The following is a 15191-nucleotide window of genomic DNA, read 5'->3' as shown; positions in this document are numbered from 1 at the left end:
AGACCATAAGTTGACAGCAGGAGCTCCGGGTCTCCGCTCTACTCATACCAATTTCCTCATAGCAACACACAACAGAGCACAGGTCCCAGAAGCATGTAGGAGGAGGAGAGGTTCACGTCAGGATGTCCAGGGGGTTTGTGATCACTGCTGTTGCTCGTCATGAAAGTTTATATGGTTTATTTTAACTCCCACACTTAGCACGCCTATTCAGTGTCACACTGTAAATAATCATTCATCCTTTTTCAAGATGTTATAATTCCAACCGGTGCTGGTCTCAGTTGACCTCTGTATGACCCACATTGGTCCATTTCCAGATTTAGCCTGTAGATAGGGCCTCTTGTCAGATCAGTTGTTGGGGCCCCTGCAGACAGCACAGCCTGTTAACCTGCAGGGTTGCCTTGAGATAATTCGCCTCCCACTGAATGTTGTCTCAACATTGAATCAACTCTTGATCAAGCAGTAGCTGTCTAGTTGCGATATTCTGCATTAAGTTCTATCTAGTTATCATATCGGCAGATATAGACAACATGTATGAACATACCGATATATCTTTGGTAGGCCAGTCGGTCAGCCTTCTAGCTTGTTTTTAAGTGTTTTTCCCAAGAGCTTTAAACATGACACATTTGTGGTTTCTTAAATGCCTTGCTGTTAAAAACATTCATCATTGGAGTTTGTTTTGGTGAACTCACGTAAAACAAAGAAAAGCTGCACCATTTCGCAATATGACGACACCATCTTTCCAAAAAGTCCTGCAGCCTTATAACAAAACCTCCCCAACCACCACGCCAGTCTGGAACATCTGAAGCTCTGCAGGCTTTAACCAGTGTGTAATCTAGTTAATATATACAATATAAAATGTCGCTGTAATGAACTTTCTTTTATTACACTTTACCTCTATTTATCTCTATGTATTTATGCAGCATGATATCTCATTGTGTGGTCAGGTTACTGTGAGATAATTAAGTTAACACAGACAAATTCAGCTCTCCAGTTTCCTGATGTTTCACTTCCCATCCTGGAGTCTTTCTTCCTCAGGAAGAGATAAGAGCGTTTCATGTTGTCATATTTTAGGACAGAAAGACGGGTACTGATTCCATGTCGACTTTATTTGCCAACAGAAGCTTGTGAATGGCTGCTCTATTAGGGAATGATGCCACCCTGCACTGCAGTTTCCTTTTGATTGTAATTCATTTCCTGCCCCCCCTCCCTTCTCTTCCAGCCCTGGCTGCTGCCGTTGGCCAGGAGCCTGACCACAGCCACGGCTGTGCCCATGGCAGCTGTTACCCAGCAACAGGGGACTTGCTGGTTGGACGAGAGAAGAACCTGAAGGCCTCGTCCACATGTGGTATGAGGAAAAAGGAGCCGTACTGCATAGTCAGTCATCTACAGGTGAGTGTGAAATGTGCGGTTTATATTTCCCATTCTGTCTTAAACTGACCCCCGAGGTCCTTCAGCTCTGATCATGTGACCTGATCTCGTCCTGCTGCAGGATGAGAAGAAGTGTTTCGACTGTGACTCCAGGCGGCCGTATGACCCAGTGTACAACACCATCAATCACCGCATAGAGAACGTCATCACCACCTTCAAACCCCACCGCAAGAAGTCCTGGTGGCAGTCCGAGAATGGTGAGGGCAGCTGTTCAGCACTGATACTCAAACTCAATGTAGTTTATTAAAATAAAAGAGTTCAAATGAAAGCAATTCAAATAATTAGTGACATCTTCTAACTTGTCTCAGCCAATAGTTACTCTCAGCTGCCTCCCAGCCTATAGTCTCTCAGTCAGGTGTACCTGATCAGCAAAATCTAATTTTACATTTTGGTGACAATTTCTTGTGAGGTATAATGGTATATGAACTATAAATAATGGTTAATAAAACATTTACTCATAATTCATTAATACATAGTTTATACTGTAGATTAATGATGAGCTGTGATAAAAACGTCTATTAGTTACAACTTTTCAGCTCTTTTAAAGTAGGACACATTAGAAAGTGGTATCATTTATTTTTGTTCCAGTGGAACAGGGTCATGCAGGCAAGGATTGTGGGAAAAGAAGTACACATAGGCAGGCATGGGTACGTGTGTAGACTTTTGAAGTTTCAAAACCATGTAGCGATCATCACTGTTATATGAAAGGTCATTCGGTCAACATGATGCACTCTATTTTTGTTACTCTGGTGCCTTGGACGGAGTATGTCGCAGTGAACTTAGAACAGATCTTTGGAAAATTTTGAAATGTACTCATTTCATGCTTCTCTGAAAGTTGACACAGAGATGTGATAAGATACGTACCAGCACAATGACATTCAGTTTGACATGCAGCCAGATGGCGCACATGTAGAAGAGTGCTGCTAGTGATATATTAAGACTCAACTAATGAGTAATAGACCAGTTGGGTAGTGGTAGCGTTATGTGCAGTATAAACAGCAATCCATCAGACTTTCTCGTATACTCAGTACTGAGTATTTGAGATATGAAATCATGTGTAGAATACTTTGTAAGAATGTGCACTAAAAGCTGAAATAACTGAGTTGAACAGTTCCTAAAAACATTAAGTGTCCAACAGAAACTTCTCAGACTGTATGTCTGAAATCAGCTCTGTACTCTGCACATGCAACATTAAACTCAGTATGGCCTCTACTTATGGCTGCTGGTCTGTAGTTAAAGCTATTAATATTTGAGAGAAATGGTGGGTATGGTAGGGTAGAAGGGAGAAAGTGAAGGGATATAAAAAGATGTGATAGTGGATATGAAGTAGAACTAATTCAGCTGTAAAGAGGTAAAAAGAATGGTAAAAGAACAAGATCCCTACAAGTTTATTAAAACCATAAGCAACTGCAGAGAACTTTAAAAGCAGTATTACGTTTGCACACAAACACACTCTCCTACACAACACACACTGTGGCCAACGTCCTCTGACCAGCTACAGATGGGCTTAATAACAGAGTAGGCCCTGGCCTGGCATCCTCACAAAGAGGGAGAGAGAAGGGGGATGACAGGGAACGCAAGAAAGTAAAAGCTATGATGGAAAGATAAAAGTCAGGACTGAGTGAGAGGCAGCAGTAAATCTCGGAGACGGAGGGCCAATTTGAAGTGATGTCATCTCACACACAATGACAATGAGTGCCTGTAAAGCTCAGTTGGTCACAAGGCTCACTTCAGCTGTCTGTGAGCCGTGTTACTGTAATGGAGTGCTGTTGATGAGACCCAGAATAGAACAGAGAGAAACAGAAGAAGAAGAAGAAGGGGTACAGGAAGCATAGTGACTATTTTTACTTCTGGTTGCTGCTGCTTCTCCTTGGCATCTTCATGGCATTTCCATGGCGCTGGTGGAACAGTGTGTCTATTTGATATGGACCACAGTGGTTTGATTGTGTGCTCTTATTAATTTGATGCGATTGCGTGCATACATGCTGCGTTATGAGACACTGTGAGAGAGTGTCGGCTAAACAGGTGTGTGTTGGTTGTGTGTCTTATATTACATCTTACATTCAGTGCCTGAAAAAGGCAGTATAATCTTGATTTATGTGCCCAATTTTTTTAAAGCGGCCCTCCAGCAAAGGATAAACAGCCTGTGTTACCAACAGTGACGTAAGACTCCTTTTATATTTAGCTCAGCCAAAAATGGTCCAGTAGTATTTTGCACATTGTCACCTAACCTCCGCTGCTCGACTTAGTAAGTCAGTGGTTAGTAAGACTTTTAAACTGAATGATACTCATCAGAGGGTATGAACAGTAAGTGCATGTGCTCCATTTACCTGCACTGCACTACTGATTACATTACAGTTAAGTATGTATGACCTACACAACAAATCTCTAAGTAAAGCTCAGTTACTTTGCTCACTCTCTCGACCTCCTCCTCTCTCCCCCTCTGCTCTCGATGTGTCACACCCTTCCTCCTCTTTCTTTTCCATCTCGTTCCTTCCTGTGCCTTGTCGGCTGTTGATTCATGGTTGATCATGGTAACGCTTTATGCCTATGTGTGCATGTATGAAATGAACTCGCTACAAAAAGTGACCTGTTTGCTGAGGTAGTTGGGTTTGATGTTTACCCCGTTAAACAGTTTTTCAGCTATGGGCTACTTTAAATTCTCAGCTACAAAAAGCACGGGACCACTTTTATACACCTCCCTGTATAAGTTATATGTTACATAACTTGAGATTCACTGTTGAAAATACAAGGATTAGTTTCCTCAGAACCTCTTTTGTTGGACTAGTTAAAACGATCAACAGTGTGAACAAACAAGTTGATGTAATGTAGAATTAATTGTAAGATGTGTTGATGTATATTGTGCTGCAGAGATATTTAATGAAGTTAGCAAGTGCCATGGAAACGGCGAGGCAGGCATGAGCTACCTTCCTTTCCAAGTGCACTGCTGCAGAGCACATGCGCCCAGCAGCCAGTTCTTTCCTAGACTACCTTTAAAAAGTCCAAAGAGTGCTATAGTAAGCTAAGCACTGGCCTCACAGTCACGATATCTCACATTTCAAGTCATAAAGCCGAGAGCTAATGGAACAGTGAGCCCTGGATTGGTGAACATCAGCATTTCTTTATTCATCTGCTGCTACTACTCATCAGAAAATTAGTCGGACACATGTTTGGTGCTTACAGCGCATGCTTACATATCACTTGACTTTAGAGCTACAAGAACTTGACACTGATCAATTTTGCTTAAGTATAATGGACATAGAGTTCCCCTCAGCATGATGCTACAGCCATACAATATCACAGAAACATGTCTATGTTGTGTAGTTATTGGAGCCGGTGTTTATATAAAAACAGAGCATGCACTGCATACTGCATCCAACTCCGGTTGGGCTTTTACTAACATACCTCAGGAAAGTACTGTGAGCCACACACATCCACACTGTCATTACCTGTGAGGTATAAATCTTTTAAAGGTGATTCCCCAGGATACATGGAGCATGTAATGGAGTGAGCATCAAAACAAACCCACCTTCCCATTTTTTTTCCCTGTTTGCACGTATGAAAAGCGGCCTTGCGGTTTGTCTTCAAATCATCAGTTTAAAAGTTCGCGGGCTGTAGACTGCGCTCTGTTATTAATGCGGTGCAGCTTTTATGTATTTAGCATGTCGGAATGGGAAAGTCCTCTTGGCTTTGCACTCTGTGCGTAACAGAAAAACACAGAGAATGAGAGTGAAAGTGGTCCTTGGAGTAAAGTGGCCCTCCAGAGTATCTGCTGCTCTACAACTCAGGAAGTGTGTGGGCTTTTCCGACATGCTCTCGACGTCTCTGCTGCCAAGACTGAATGCCTTTTCCTGTCAAGATGCCATTCTTCAAGCCAAAAGTACAAGTTCTACCTCACTCGCTACAGCTCGCCATTATTCTCTGAAATTAATGATAGAGATTGAAAACGAGTGCAAACGGTTTATCACTGTAATCACTGATACAGTCTAGCTGTAAAATTTTTAACGTTGGCCTCATGTACACTGAAAATCTCTCTGTGTGTCTCTCTCAGGTAAGTCGGACGTGTTCATCCAGCTGGATCTGGAAGCAGAGTTTCATTTCACTCACCTGATTATGACCTTCAAGGTAGGATTAAAACTCTTGTCATCAGCTTATTCGACCTCCATCAACACGTGGCTGAAAAGAGTGACTCATATCTCCGTTTGTTTTTCACTTTGAAATTAATTCTTCTCTCTCAGACTTTCCGTCCGGCGGCCATGCTGATCGAACGCTCAGCAGATTTTGGTCGCACGTGGCAGATCTACCGTTACTTTTCCCACGACTGCGCTGCTACCTTTCCTCGCGTGTCCCAGGGTCCTTTGCGGAACATCAATGATGTCATCTGTGAGTCACGCTACTCTGACATTGAGCCGTCAACGGAGGGAGAGGTGAGCGAGCGGAATTACTCAAGATGAACACTTAAGATGATGTAACATTAGGGGGTGTTTTTATTCTTTGCTCTCATACTTGTACATCCTAACCTCATTTGTTTAAACTTGAAATATGTTTGTTTGCTTTCTGGTCCAGAATTAGATGATTAGAGCTAAGCCTAACACCAAAACTGGAAACAGATAGCTCTGTCCAAAGAAAATCTTGAAAAATCTTGAAAATCATGTTTTTGCAGTTGAAAGTAATAGATGAAATATAACTTCATTATTCAAATTTAGTACCGTTTTTGAAACTTTTGGCAAGCTGTTTCCCATATTATCAGTCTTTGTCCTGACCGCAGAAACTGAGCAAATGTGAAAAGCACACCTGAAGTATTATTATTCCGTGTGTGTGTGTGTGTGTGTGTGTGTGTGTGCATTATGTGTATGTCCTGGGTCTAGGTCATCTACAGAGTTTTGGAACCAGCCATCAGGATTGAGGATCCATACAGCCCCAACATCCAGAGTAGGTCACACAGAATGATGATGTATAACACCACATGATGATCTAACACACCAAGTTGATGTTGGACGAGCATACCTTGTTTATGCGGGTCCATGTTGGTGCATCAGCGACGCTGTGCCGTGTTTTGCGCCGAGTGCTTTGTTCTGTTGATGTTGGTGCCTTGTGTGGTCTAATATCTGTGTTTCCAAATCACAGTGAGGTATCTCGTGCTGACGTTTCACGACTTTCTATTCATGCTAGTTTTGCCATCACATCTGAATCCACGAATGAGAGACAGCCAGTGTCCCCCCCTTTCTATAATGCAAGACAAACACAGCAGTGACGCCCCATTCAGACCCACGCGGTGACGCAGGTCGCACTAGATAAACGCAGAAAGCAGGAGCTTCCAGCATGAACAGTGCATTATGATTAGAGTTTATTTCTATCCCTTTTCTTTGTGAGCTTCAGTCACATTTGTCACCATAAATCAAACTCCAGCAGATACAATTAGCTCTTGTTATCCAGCTGTGACACATTACGGACCGTAACAGGCCATCTCTCTGGGGTGTGAAACATGGCCCTGCTGTGTGGAAGACATGGAGAGATGTGAAAAGCAGCTGTTTCTCTCCCACACAGCCTCACTGTCCTCGCCTTCATGTTTAGACTGGCAGGACATGAGAACCTTTCCCAGAAACCCGATCTTGTTTTCCAATGCAGCAGCAGAAGTTGTCTTGTTCTGTTGTTAAATATCTCACCATAACTGGCCCGCACCAAGACCCCTGACCTTCTCTCAGCTGAACAATCCTGCATGCTGTTGTCAAGACGATGAATCAACATCCAAAGTAATTTAGTTTAGCCTCTACATATTCCGCCTCTCTGATTCGACACTAGCCTTAACCATTTATGATTTGACTGGAAGAGCCTTTTGGAGATAAAACACAACCTCAGACCGAGTGTGTCAAAGAAACAGAACAGAAATCTTCATTTTCTGTCTAACAGATATTCTGTTACAGCAAATTGGCAAGCTGCCAAGAGATAAAAGTCCCCAGGGGTTCATGAGAGAGTTGAAGGGGTGGGAAAGATACTGCATGAAGTGAATTCGAGTCAGAAATCCTCCTCCTCCTTGGAGTTATAACTCAAATTCTTCACACACAGACATGAAATACATATTGATACCATTCAGTCAGACTTACACTATTTGTGCTGTCCATCACAAATAACCATCTATAACACTGCATAGAAAAAAGACACTTTAGAACTTCGCTAATTTAGCATAAGTTTATTGGTGTCAATTTGCCAAAATGCAATCAAATTAAGGCTAAAAAAGAATACCAGTACCCACCTGATGCTGACAGCACAAGAGCCCATCTGATGAGCTGATATGGGGTCTAATTTTTCTGTCATCTAATTGGTTCCTAAATCAGTTGGTGTTAGCATCTTTCCATCTCAGATTCAAAAAAACATTTTTTAACAATGTCCATTTTCACCCGAAAGTCAAATTTCACTCGATGATTTTAGGAAATGCAAGCATGCTAAAACACCAAACTAAGATGAGCCTCCAGAATGAGGACCAGGCTTCTTGGGCCAGTGTCTATCACGTGATGCACACTGGCCCAGAAAAACTATTTCACCAAAGCTCACATAGTGTAAAAAGTGGCTGAAATGCATTTTTTTGAAGCATCACAACCCCTGTGATATCATTTTATCCCCATTCAAGTTTGCAAAGATAAGAAGTGGCCTCATGCTCCACTGAGCAGCTGTCATAAGAATGAGCAGAGAACCTGTATCCACTTGAACCATGAACCAAGAGGACAGGAAGTCTTTATTCTTTACAGCCCAGCAGAAAACACATTGATTTCACAGTGGGTCCTATCAAACATCTTATCAATTGCTTTTACAATCGTAAGAGATTTATAGGACCTCATCGTAAAAGGGATTGTGTTACCAATCACCTCTCTCTCGCTCAGCTCTCTTTAGGCTCTCAGTCAGAAAGACCTGGTAATAAATGTCAGATCAGGTTCAGCCTCTGGGCTGCTAAAAGCTGCTGTTTGGCTGCTGTCTGAATTGGACGGCTGTTCTCCCGTCTGCCGTTACAGCATGAGGAGAAACAGACAGTGTCTTCGTGCAGTAGAACTCGAGGGATAAGCTCTCGTCTGTCAGAAAGGGATTTTTTTCACTGCAGATAAAATCAGTGGGGTAGAGTCAGACTTTTGAAAATAAAGCCTCCCATAAAACATTACATCCATCTTCTTTTGAGACTACTGCTTCAGCTCTTCAAACTTAAAATGAATGAAATGCCGGTCATGGCCGAGGTATTTCCTTTTTTATCAAGATGACCCAATGCAGGCTGCAGCTGCTCTGATGCAATATATAATTATATTCATCAAGTTGATAATGATGGTGATGGAAATTTATAACAAAATATACTCATAAGTTTCTGTCTCATTTGTAAGAAGCAATGTTTTTATCGGTAACATGGGTTGTACTGTGTTAGTTTGTGCTATTGTTTGTCAGGCATGAGTCAGTAGGCCCTCCGGAAGCACAACAGTGCCAATTTATGAGAATGAAGGTGGGTAAAGTGTGTTGGTATGTTTGGCACAGCTGCATTCATTTTTGTGTGTGTTGTGACTACTGGTGAACAGCTGGACTGTAACAGCGGGGGATGTTGGTTATTCCAGCAGATGAACAGAAATCTTTCTCCCTATTAGGAATTTTCTCCAAATAATTTGAGAAGATAAAGTGGCAGGATGTGGGAAGACCCATTTCAACACCACATTCCATTACCGTCCATCACTTTTGGATGATCTTTCTTCCGGAAATGTCACAAATGGACATTTGGACTCATGCAGAGATTGTTCAGTTCAGTCAGAGACACCTACGTCAAGGAACTATTTATAGCCAATGGTTACACAGTAAGGGTTGGTGCAGATGGTTCTGTATTTCCAAGGTGCTCTCAGAATTTGAGCACTAACAAGTATCATCTTTGGAGCTATTCCCTATTAAACAAACCATTTTCTTTGTAAATACTTATACCAAAAAGTTTGCACCTTAGAAGGAGGTTGGGGTGCTATTCACACACTGATAGCACAGCCTTCAGGAGCGATTTAGGGTTCAGTATCTTGCCCAAGGACACTTTGAAATGCAGACTGGAGGAGTTGGGGATTAAACCACTGATCATCTGATTAGTGGACAACCCACTCTACCTTTAAGCCACAGTGCCTCTGAACCACACTACCTCTGGCTGCCCCATATTACCTGTTAGCCACACAGTTAATGAATGACACAATGACTGACAGTGAATGTGAAGCATGAATGAAACAGCTGATGCCAGTCTGGTACTTCAGTACTCTGCCTGAACTATTGCCATGCTGCCAATGTGAGTGGGCTGACAAATTCCAAACTCTCTTCATGTTTAGATAAAGACATTAAGACAGAGAAGGCTGTGCATGGATGAACATCCATTCATACATTCCTTTACCGTGTTGCCAGTCTAGTCACATTGACAGTGGTGAGGTTGCCGGTTTTACTAACCATGCTGGCATCACAACTGTAGGGATGGCAATAACGGTTGGTCAGTCTGTTGTCTGGTTGGTTGGTTGTTTGGTTGGTCCACTACTTTGGCCTAGAATGTAATGTCCCAATACCAAGGTTTAGGTTTCCAATGAAATGTCAACAAAATGTCTGGGAGGATGACTGCTAACCTTTAATGGTAAACTAAGATGGTAAACAGGGTAAAGATTATACCTGCTAAACATCAACGTGTTAGCATTTTGTTCATTCAACTCAATACTTACATACCCAGATGCACATTGGCAGACAGTGTTATTGGTCACATTCCTCCTGTCTATACTGGTCCTGAACAGATCTACCACCACAGCAATTCCAAAGTATGAGACAGGAGCTAAATTTAATTCAGGTTGGGATCTTCTAAATTTAGTCATTTTAGTCCAAAATTACCTTTTGGTGCTTTGTGAGTCACATCATGTGAAACACAACTGGGAAACTTAAAATACTCTAACTCCTGAAAATCCCCACCTGAATCTTGTTGATAGATGCTTACTGGTCTGGTGTTGAATGTGCGATCATCAAAGATATGTTGATGATCAAGATGATTCACATGTAAAAAAAAATACATGCAACAATTTTTTTTGACTCCTCTCCCACTTATTCTCTTCATGTCTCTCCCCAACAGGCCAGCTAAAGATCACCAACTTGAGAGTGAACTTCACCAAGCTTCACACACTGGGAGACAACTTGCTTGATCCCAGAGCTGAAATCAAAGAAAAGTACTACTACGCCATTTATGAGCTTGTCGTACGTGGAAACTGCTTTTGCTATGGCCATGCCTCAGAGTGTGCCCCCATCGATGGGATCAGAGATATAGAAGGAATGGTGAGTGATGAGGTTTCAGTTACAGTACAGTCTTTTAATTAGCAGTATTTCCCCCTGGTTTCCCTCCTGTAACTTATACCCATAATTTCAAAGCTTTAGACTCTTCATCCCGTATAGATTACCTTAACACCACTCTGCCGTCTCTTTTTTAAGGTTCACGGCAGATGTGTGTGTAACCATAACACCAAGGGTTTGAACTGTGAGCAATGTGATGACTTCCACAATGACATGCCCTGGAGACCAGCTGAGGGACGCAACACCAACGCCTGCAAGAGTGAGTAGAGCAGGAAGCAAAAGGGGACCTTACATATAATGCAGAAACATCACAGGTGTAGTAACCACACCCTGAGTACATTTGTCATGAACAGGAAAAGCAAAACTGTTTTTTGCACCAGGCTGTAAGTATGTTTATTTCTGCTGTGATGTTGGACGTTCTAACATGGGGACTTATGGAGACTTACTTGTTCTGTAGCAAGACTCAAGTGCAGTTTTTTGGCAGAAATATATATGAATGTACATATTGTTGGACATGGACATCTTCTTTATTTTCTAGAGTGTAACTGCAACAGCCACTCGACCCTGTGCCACTTCGACATGGCGGTGTATTTGGCGACTGGAAACATCAGCGGAGGAGTGTGTGACGACTGTCAGCACAACACAATGGGACGCAACTGCGAGATGTGTAAACCTTTCTACTACAAAGACCCGTTCAAAGATATCAGGGATCCACGAGTCTGCATCGGTGAGTGTGTTTGTGTGCCCTATCCAGAGATGTATAGTAATGAAGTGGAACCACTCAAGTACTTAAGTACTAAGTACTAAAATTCAACTCCAACTTCCACTTTTACTGCACTACATATTTTTGATGAATTTAATACTTTTACTCCGATACATTTTTCATGTGCTGAATCGTGATGAATGACCTGCATTTATTGCTGAACGGTTTGGTTACAGGACTCAGTTACTGTCGGCTGTAACCACGCCAAAAAAAACAACATAACAGTCCCGGTCTCACACATCAACCTCGCTTGCGCGCCGTACGTCATGCACCTGACTCACCCAGGCGCGCTCTCTCTCACCTGCTCCCCCGCACCCTTGCTCTCGCATTCATTCAGACGCATTCACAGACCGTGGGAAATCATAGAACTCTACCATGAACATTGTAACACTGTAACATTAGAAGTTGTGCCTTAATAAATATTTGAAATACTATAAACAACAGTACTTGTACTTGTACTTTTACTTGTACTTTTACTTTCAGTACTTGGGTAGCATTTTTTTACATACTTCTACTTGCAATACTTAAGTACAAAACATTTTGAATACTTTAGTACTTTCACTTAAGTATGGTGTTTAAAGAACACTTCAACTTCTTCTCAAGTCAGTTTTTTGATATAGCACTTGTCCTTCTACTCCACTCCTTTACTCCAGTACTTTATACATCTCTAAATATCAGAATATCAGAAAATATCTTTGACTGCTGTTTCTGCATGGGTAGCACAGACAGAGAGAGATACTGCATAAGGTGAATAGGACCACAACAGGAAGCTAGTTATTGCAGTTTATTCATGGAATATTTGCATGGTGAATACTTGACTCTGGCACCAAGGAGGAAGCAATAAAACAATTTTTTAATCTTTTTTTTGGCACTGATTTCATGAGTAAGTATCCATATAATAAGTGGAATAATGAAATGGCTCTGTGTACGTTATCCATTATTTGGCCTGCTGTTTAATTCCACTTATCAACACAGGAACTGCAGCCAGTGAGTATAACACAGCTCATGTAGATAATGAAGTATTTTAAATTAAACTCTTACTGCCTGATTGCTGCAATTTGCGTCATAATACATAAATAAATACTCTGTCACTCACTCAATACACACACACACACACACACACACACACACACACACACACACACACACACACACACACACATTTTTCGATTCAGTGTGACGTTCTGAGGATGTCATTATCCCTGATGGAAACGTCCATCATAACTCCAGAACTTATAACTCCAAGCATAAAAGCAAATTTGCCACATGGTGCCAAGACTGACAGTCACTCATACTGACAAAAGTTTGGGCTGATAACTGTGTCAAACTGAAGATGATTTTTGTAGAATATTTAAATCGTGGCCAGTCAGAAATTCAGTACAATGACCATAGCATTGTTGTCATTTAAAGAACAGGTTTGACATTTTGGATAATGTGCTTTAAATAAGAAGATTCATACAACTCTCAGATGTAAATTTGAAGCTGCAGCCAGCAGCCAGTTAGATTAGCGTAGCACAAAGACTGGAAACAGATAGCCTGGCTCTGACATTTTCATACTCTGGTTTAATCAAGATATTTATTACCCTTGGACAGAGCCAGGCTAGCTGTTTCCCCTATTTACAGGCTATGTAATAAGTTAACCGGCTGGCTGTAGCTTCACATTTAACAGAAAGGCAAGATCATGGTTTTTCTTGGCTCACTTTTTCGCCAGAAAGCAAAAAAGTGTATTTATAAGTTATATTTGTACCGCTAATGAGTGAAATGTCATCAAATTTTGCAAAATATTTGTTTGTCCCTGAGGCCATGCCTATCACATTTTGGCAACCAATTATAGAAAAACTACAAGAAATAAAACAGAAAGTCCAGGTGGCGTCACTGTGCCACATCTGATTCCATTAGCATGTGTTGTGTTATCCACACTCATAGATCACCAGTCAAAACACATTGAACAAAAAGTTTATTATCTCCATTAACAACCAGACAAACTGCAAGTGTAGACATGCACTGATTGAAGGTTACCGTCTCACACGTTAAAACTTGTCTGTCTGTCCCATAGCCTGTGACTGTGACCCAGATGGTTCCCAGAATGGAGGCATGTGCGACAGCCACACAGAACCTTCCCTCGGCATGATGGGAGGCCAGTGCCGCTGCAAGGCCAATGTAGAGGGGCCGCGCTGCGACAAGTGCAAGAACGGCTTCTTCGGCCTGAGCGCAGAGAACCCTCAGGGCTGCCAGCGTGAGTCCAGTCTCTGTTATAACTCCAACAAACTGACCATAACCTGATATTTCTAACATAAACAACGAACCTATACAGTAGACAGTGTCATGTTGTTCACTTCTTTTAACCTTGTGGGAGAATCATGAATAAATAAATAAATAAATTAGTTCCTTTTTTTCACTGAAAATGCAAATGAGATTGAAGACTTGTTTTTAGCCCTGAGCAGTGTCTGCAGGTCTTCCTCTCAACCTCCACCAAGAGGGGAGGGTTGACTTTCTTTTGCCTGCGAGGCAAAATACAGAGCAAGACAAGTGATGTGTCTGCAGTGGAGATTGTGCCCTTGCCTGCTAGGCTTGTAATAATTGATCCGTCAATCAGGGTCACAGTTCCTTATTTAACAACATTTATTTATTCATTTATTTTCACTTTAAAACTGCAGAAACAGATTATCAGTCTGTGAAAACACCTCATCTGTTTTCCCCTCTGCTCTTTGCTGCAGCTTGCCGGTGTGACCACAGGGGAACAGTGTCAGGTAGCTCCCAGTGTGACCCAGTCAGCGGAGACTGCTTCTGCAAGCGTCTTGTCACTGGACGCAGCTGTGACCAGTGTTTGGTAAGACAGCGCCGAAGGAAAATGTTCTCTCTCTCCTCGTCTTTCTCACTCTCTGCCTCTGTTAATAAGTCCTATTGGTGCTAATGTGACAGAAACCTTCAGATGTACTTCCCGTGTCCCTTGCTGATCTTTTTACCCGCAAATTACACCTTTTTTTTTACCTTGACCTCACTTTATCGTCCAATATTTCACACTATGATACAATTAAATTTGAATGTGAGCATTGAATCTCATTCCCTTGCATTTCACTCTGTCTGACCTGTCTCTGTCCCTTTCCTTCTTCCCTCTTTGCTTCTAAATTGATTCATCATATTTCCCTCCCACCCTTTCGGCCAAGCAGTCCCAACACGTTAGCTGGTAATCGGCTTCCTGTTATAATTCAACCTCTTGTCCCAAACCTACTCAGCCAGGAATAGTGTAGGCAGGAATGTGAGCTCCTGCCTGGGCCCTGTGTCTAAATTTAACTCAGGGATTTGAGGCTTGTCCAGTTCGTGTGGGTTACAGCAGGCCTAAAATGGTCAGGGCCTGGACCTGGTCCGAAAGTGGATCCTGTCTTCTGACGAGCACTGCAAAGCCTGATTTTAGTAGCAACACTGTAATGTCAACACTGGACAGAACTTTAAAAAAAAAGTGCTCACTGTGAGAAATAAAATTGTATAAATGCACATAAAAAGAAGCTGCCTTGCAGTTTGTCCCATTTACTGTCTGAATATCAAGCCAAACAGACCAGCAAGGGAAACCAGGGTCAGGCCAGTATACCTGTCAATGGATGGAAGTTTTGTCCACAAACCTGAACTGGACTGATGCAAATAGAGTATAAGTGTATAAACGTGACCAGATTCTTATATAACA

The 15191-nt window shown here is 42.0% G+C and overlaps 1 protein-coding gene across 2 annotated transcripts in view; it reads left to right on the top strand.

Annotated features, from left to right (window-relative positions):
- Positions 1 to 15191, top strand: part of lamb2 (laminin, beta 2 (laminin S)) — a 46043-nt gene that overhangs the window by 15930 nt on the left and 14922 nt on the right. For both annotated transcript variants that reach the window (XM_010746202.3, XM_010746203.3), the window contains exons 3-12: positions 1220 to 1389; positions 1490 to 1625; positions 5480 to 5553; positions 5667 to 5855; positions 6297 to 6360; positions 10532 to 10731; positions 10885 to 11005; positions 11285 to 11473; positions 13566 to 13745; positions 14227 to 14339. In XM_010746202.3, coding sequence (XP_010744504.3) covers positions 1220 to 1389; positions 1490 to 1625; positions 5480 to 5553; positions 5667 to 5855; positions 6297 to 6360; positions 10532 to 10731; positions 10885 to 11005; positions 11285 to 11473; positions 13566 to 13745; positions 14227 to 14339 — 1436 coding nt within the window. The remainder of the gene's footprint in view (positions 1 to 1219; positions 1390 to 1489; positions 1626 to 5479; positions 5554 to 5666; positions 5856 to 6296; positions 6361 to 10531; positions 10732 to 10884; positions 11006 to 11284; positions 11474 to 13565; positions 13746 to 14226; positions 14340 to 15191) is intronic.

This window comes from Larimichthys crocea, chromosome XV (genome assembly GCF_000972845.2).
Source record: "Larimichthys crocea isolate SSNF chromosome XV, L_crocea_2.0, whole genome shotgun sequence".
NCBI classification, from domain to species: domain Eukaryota; kingdom Metazoa; phylum Chordata; class Actinopteri; family Sciaenidae; genus Larimichthys; species Larimichthys crocea.
The sequence above is the reverse complement of the archived record's forward strand: the minus strand, read 5'-3'. Positions and strand labels throughout refer to the sequence as shown.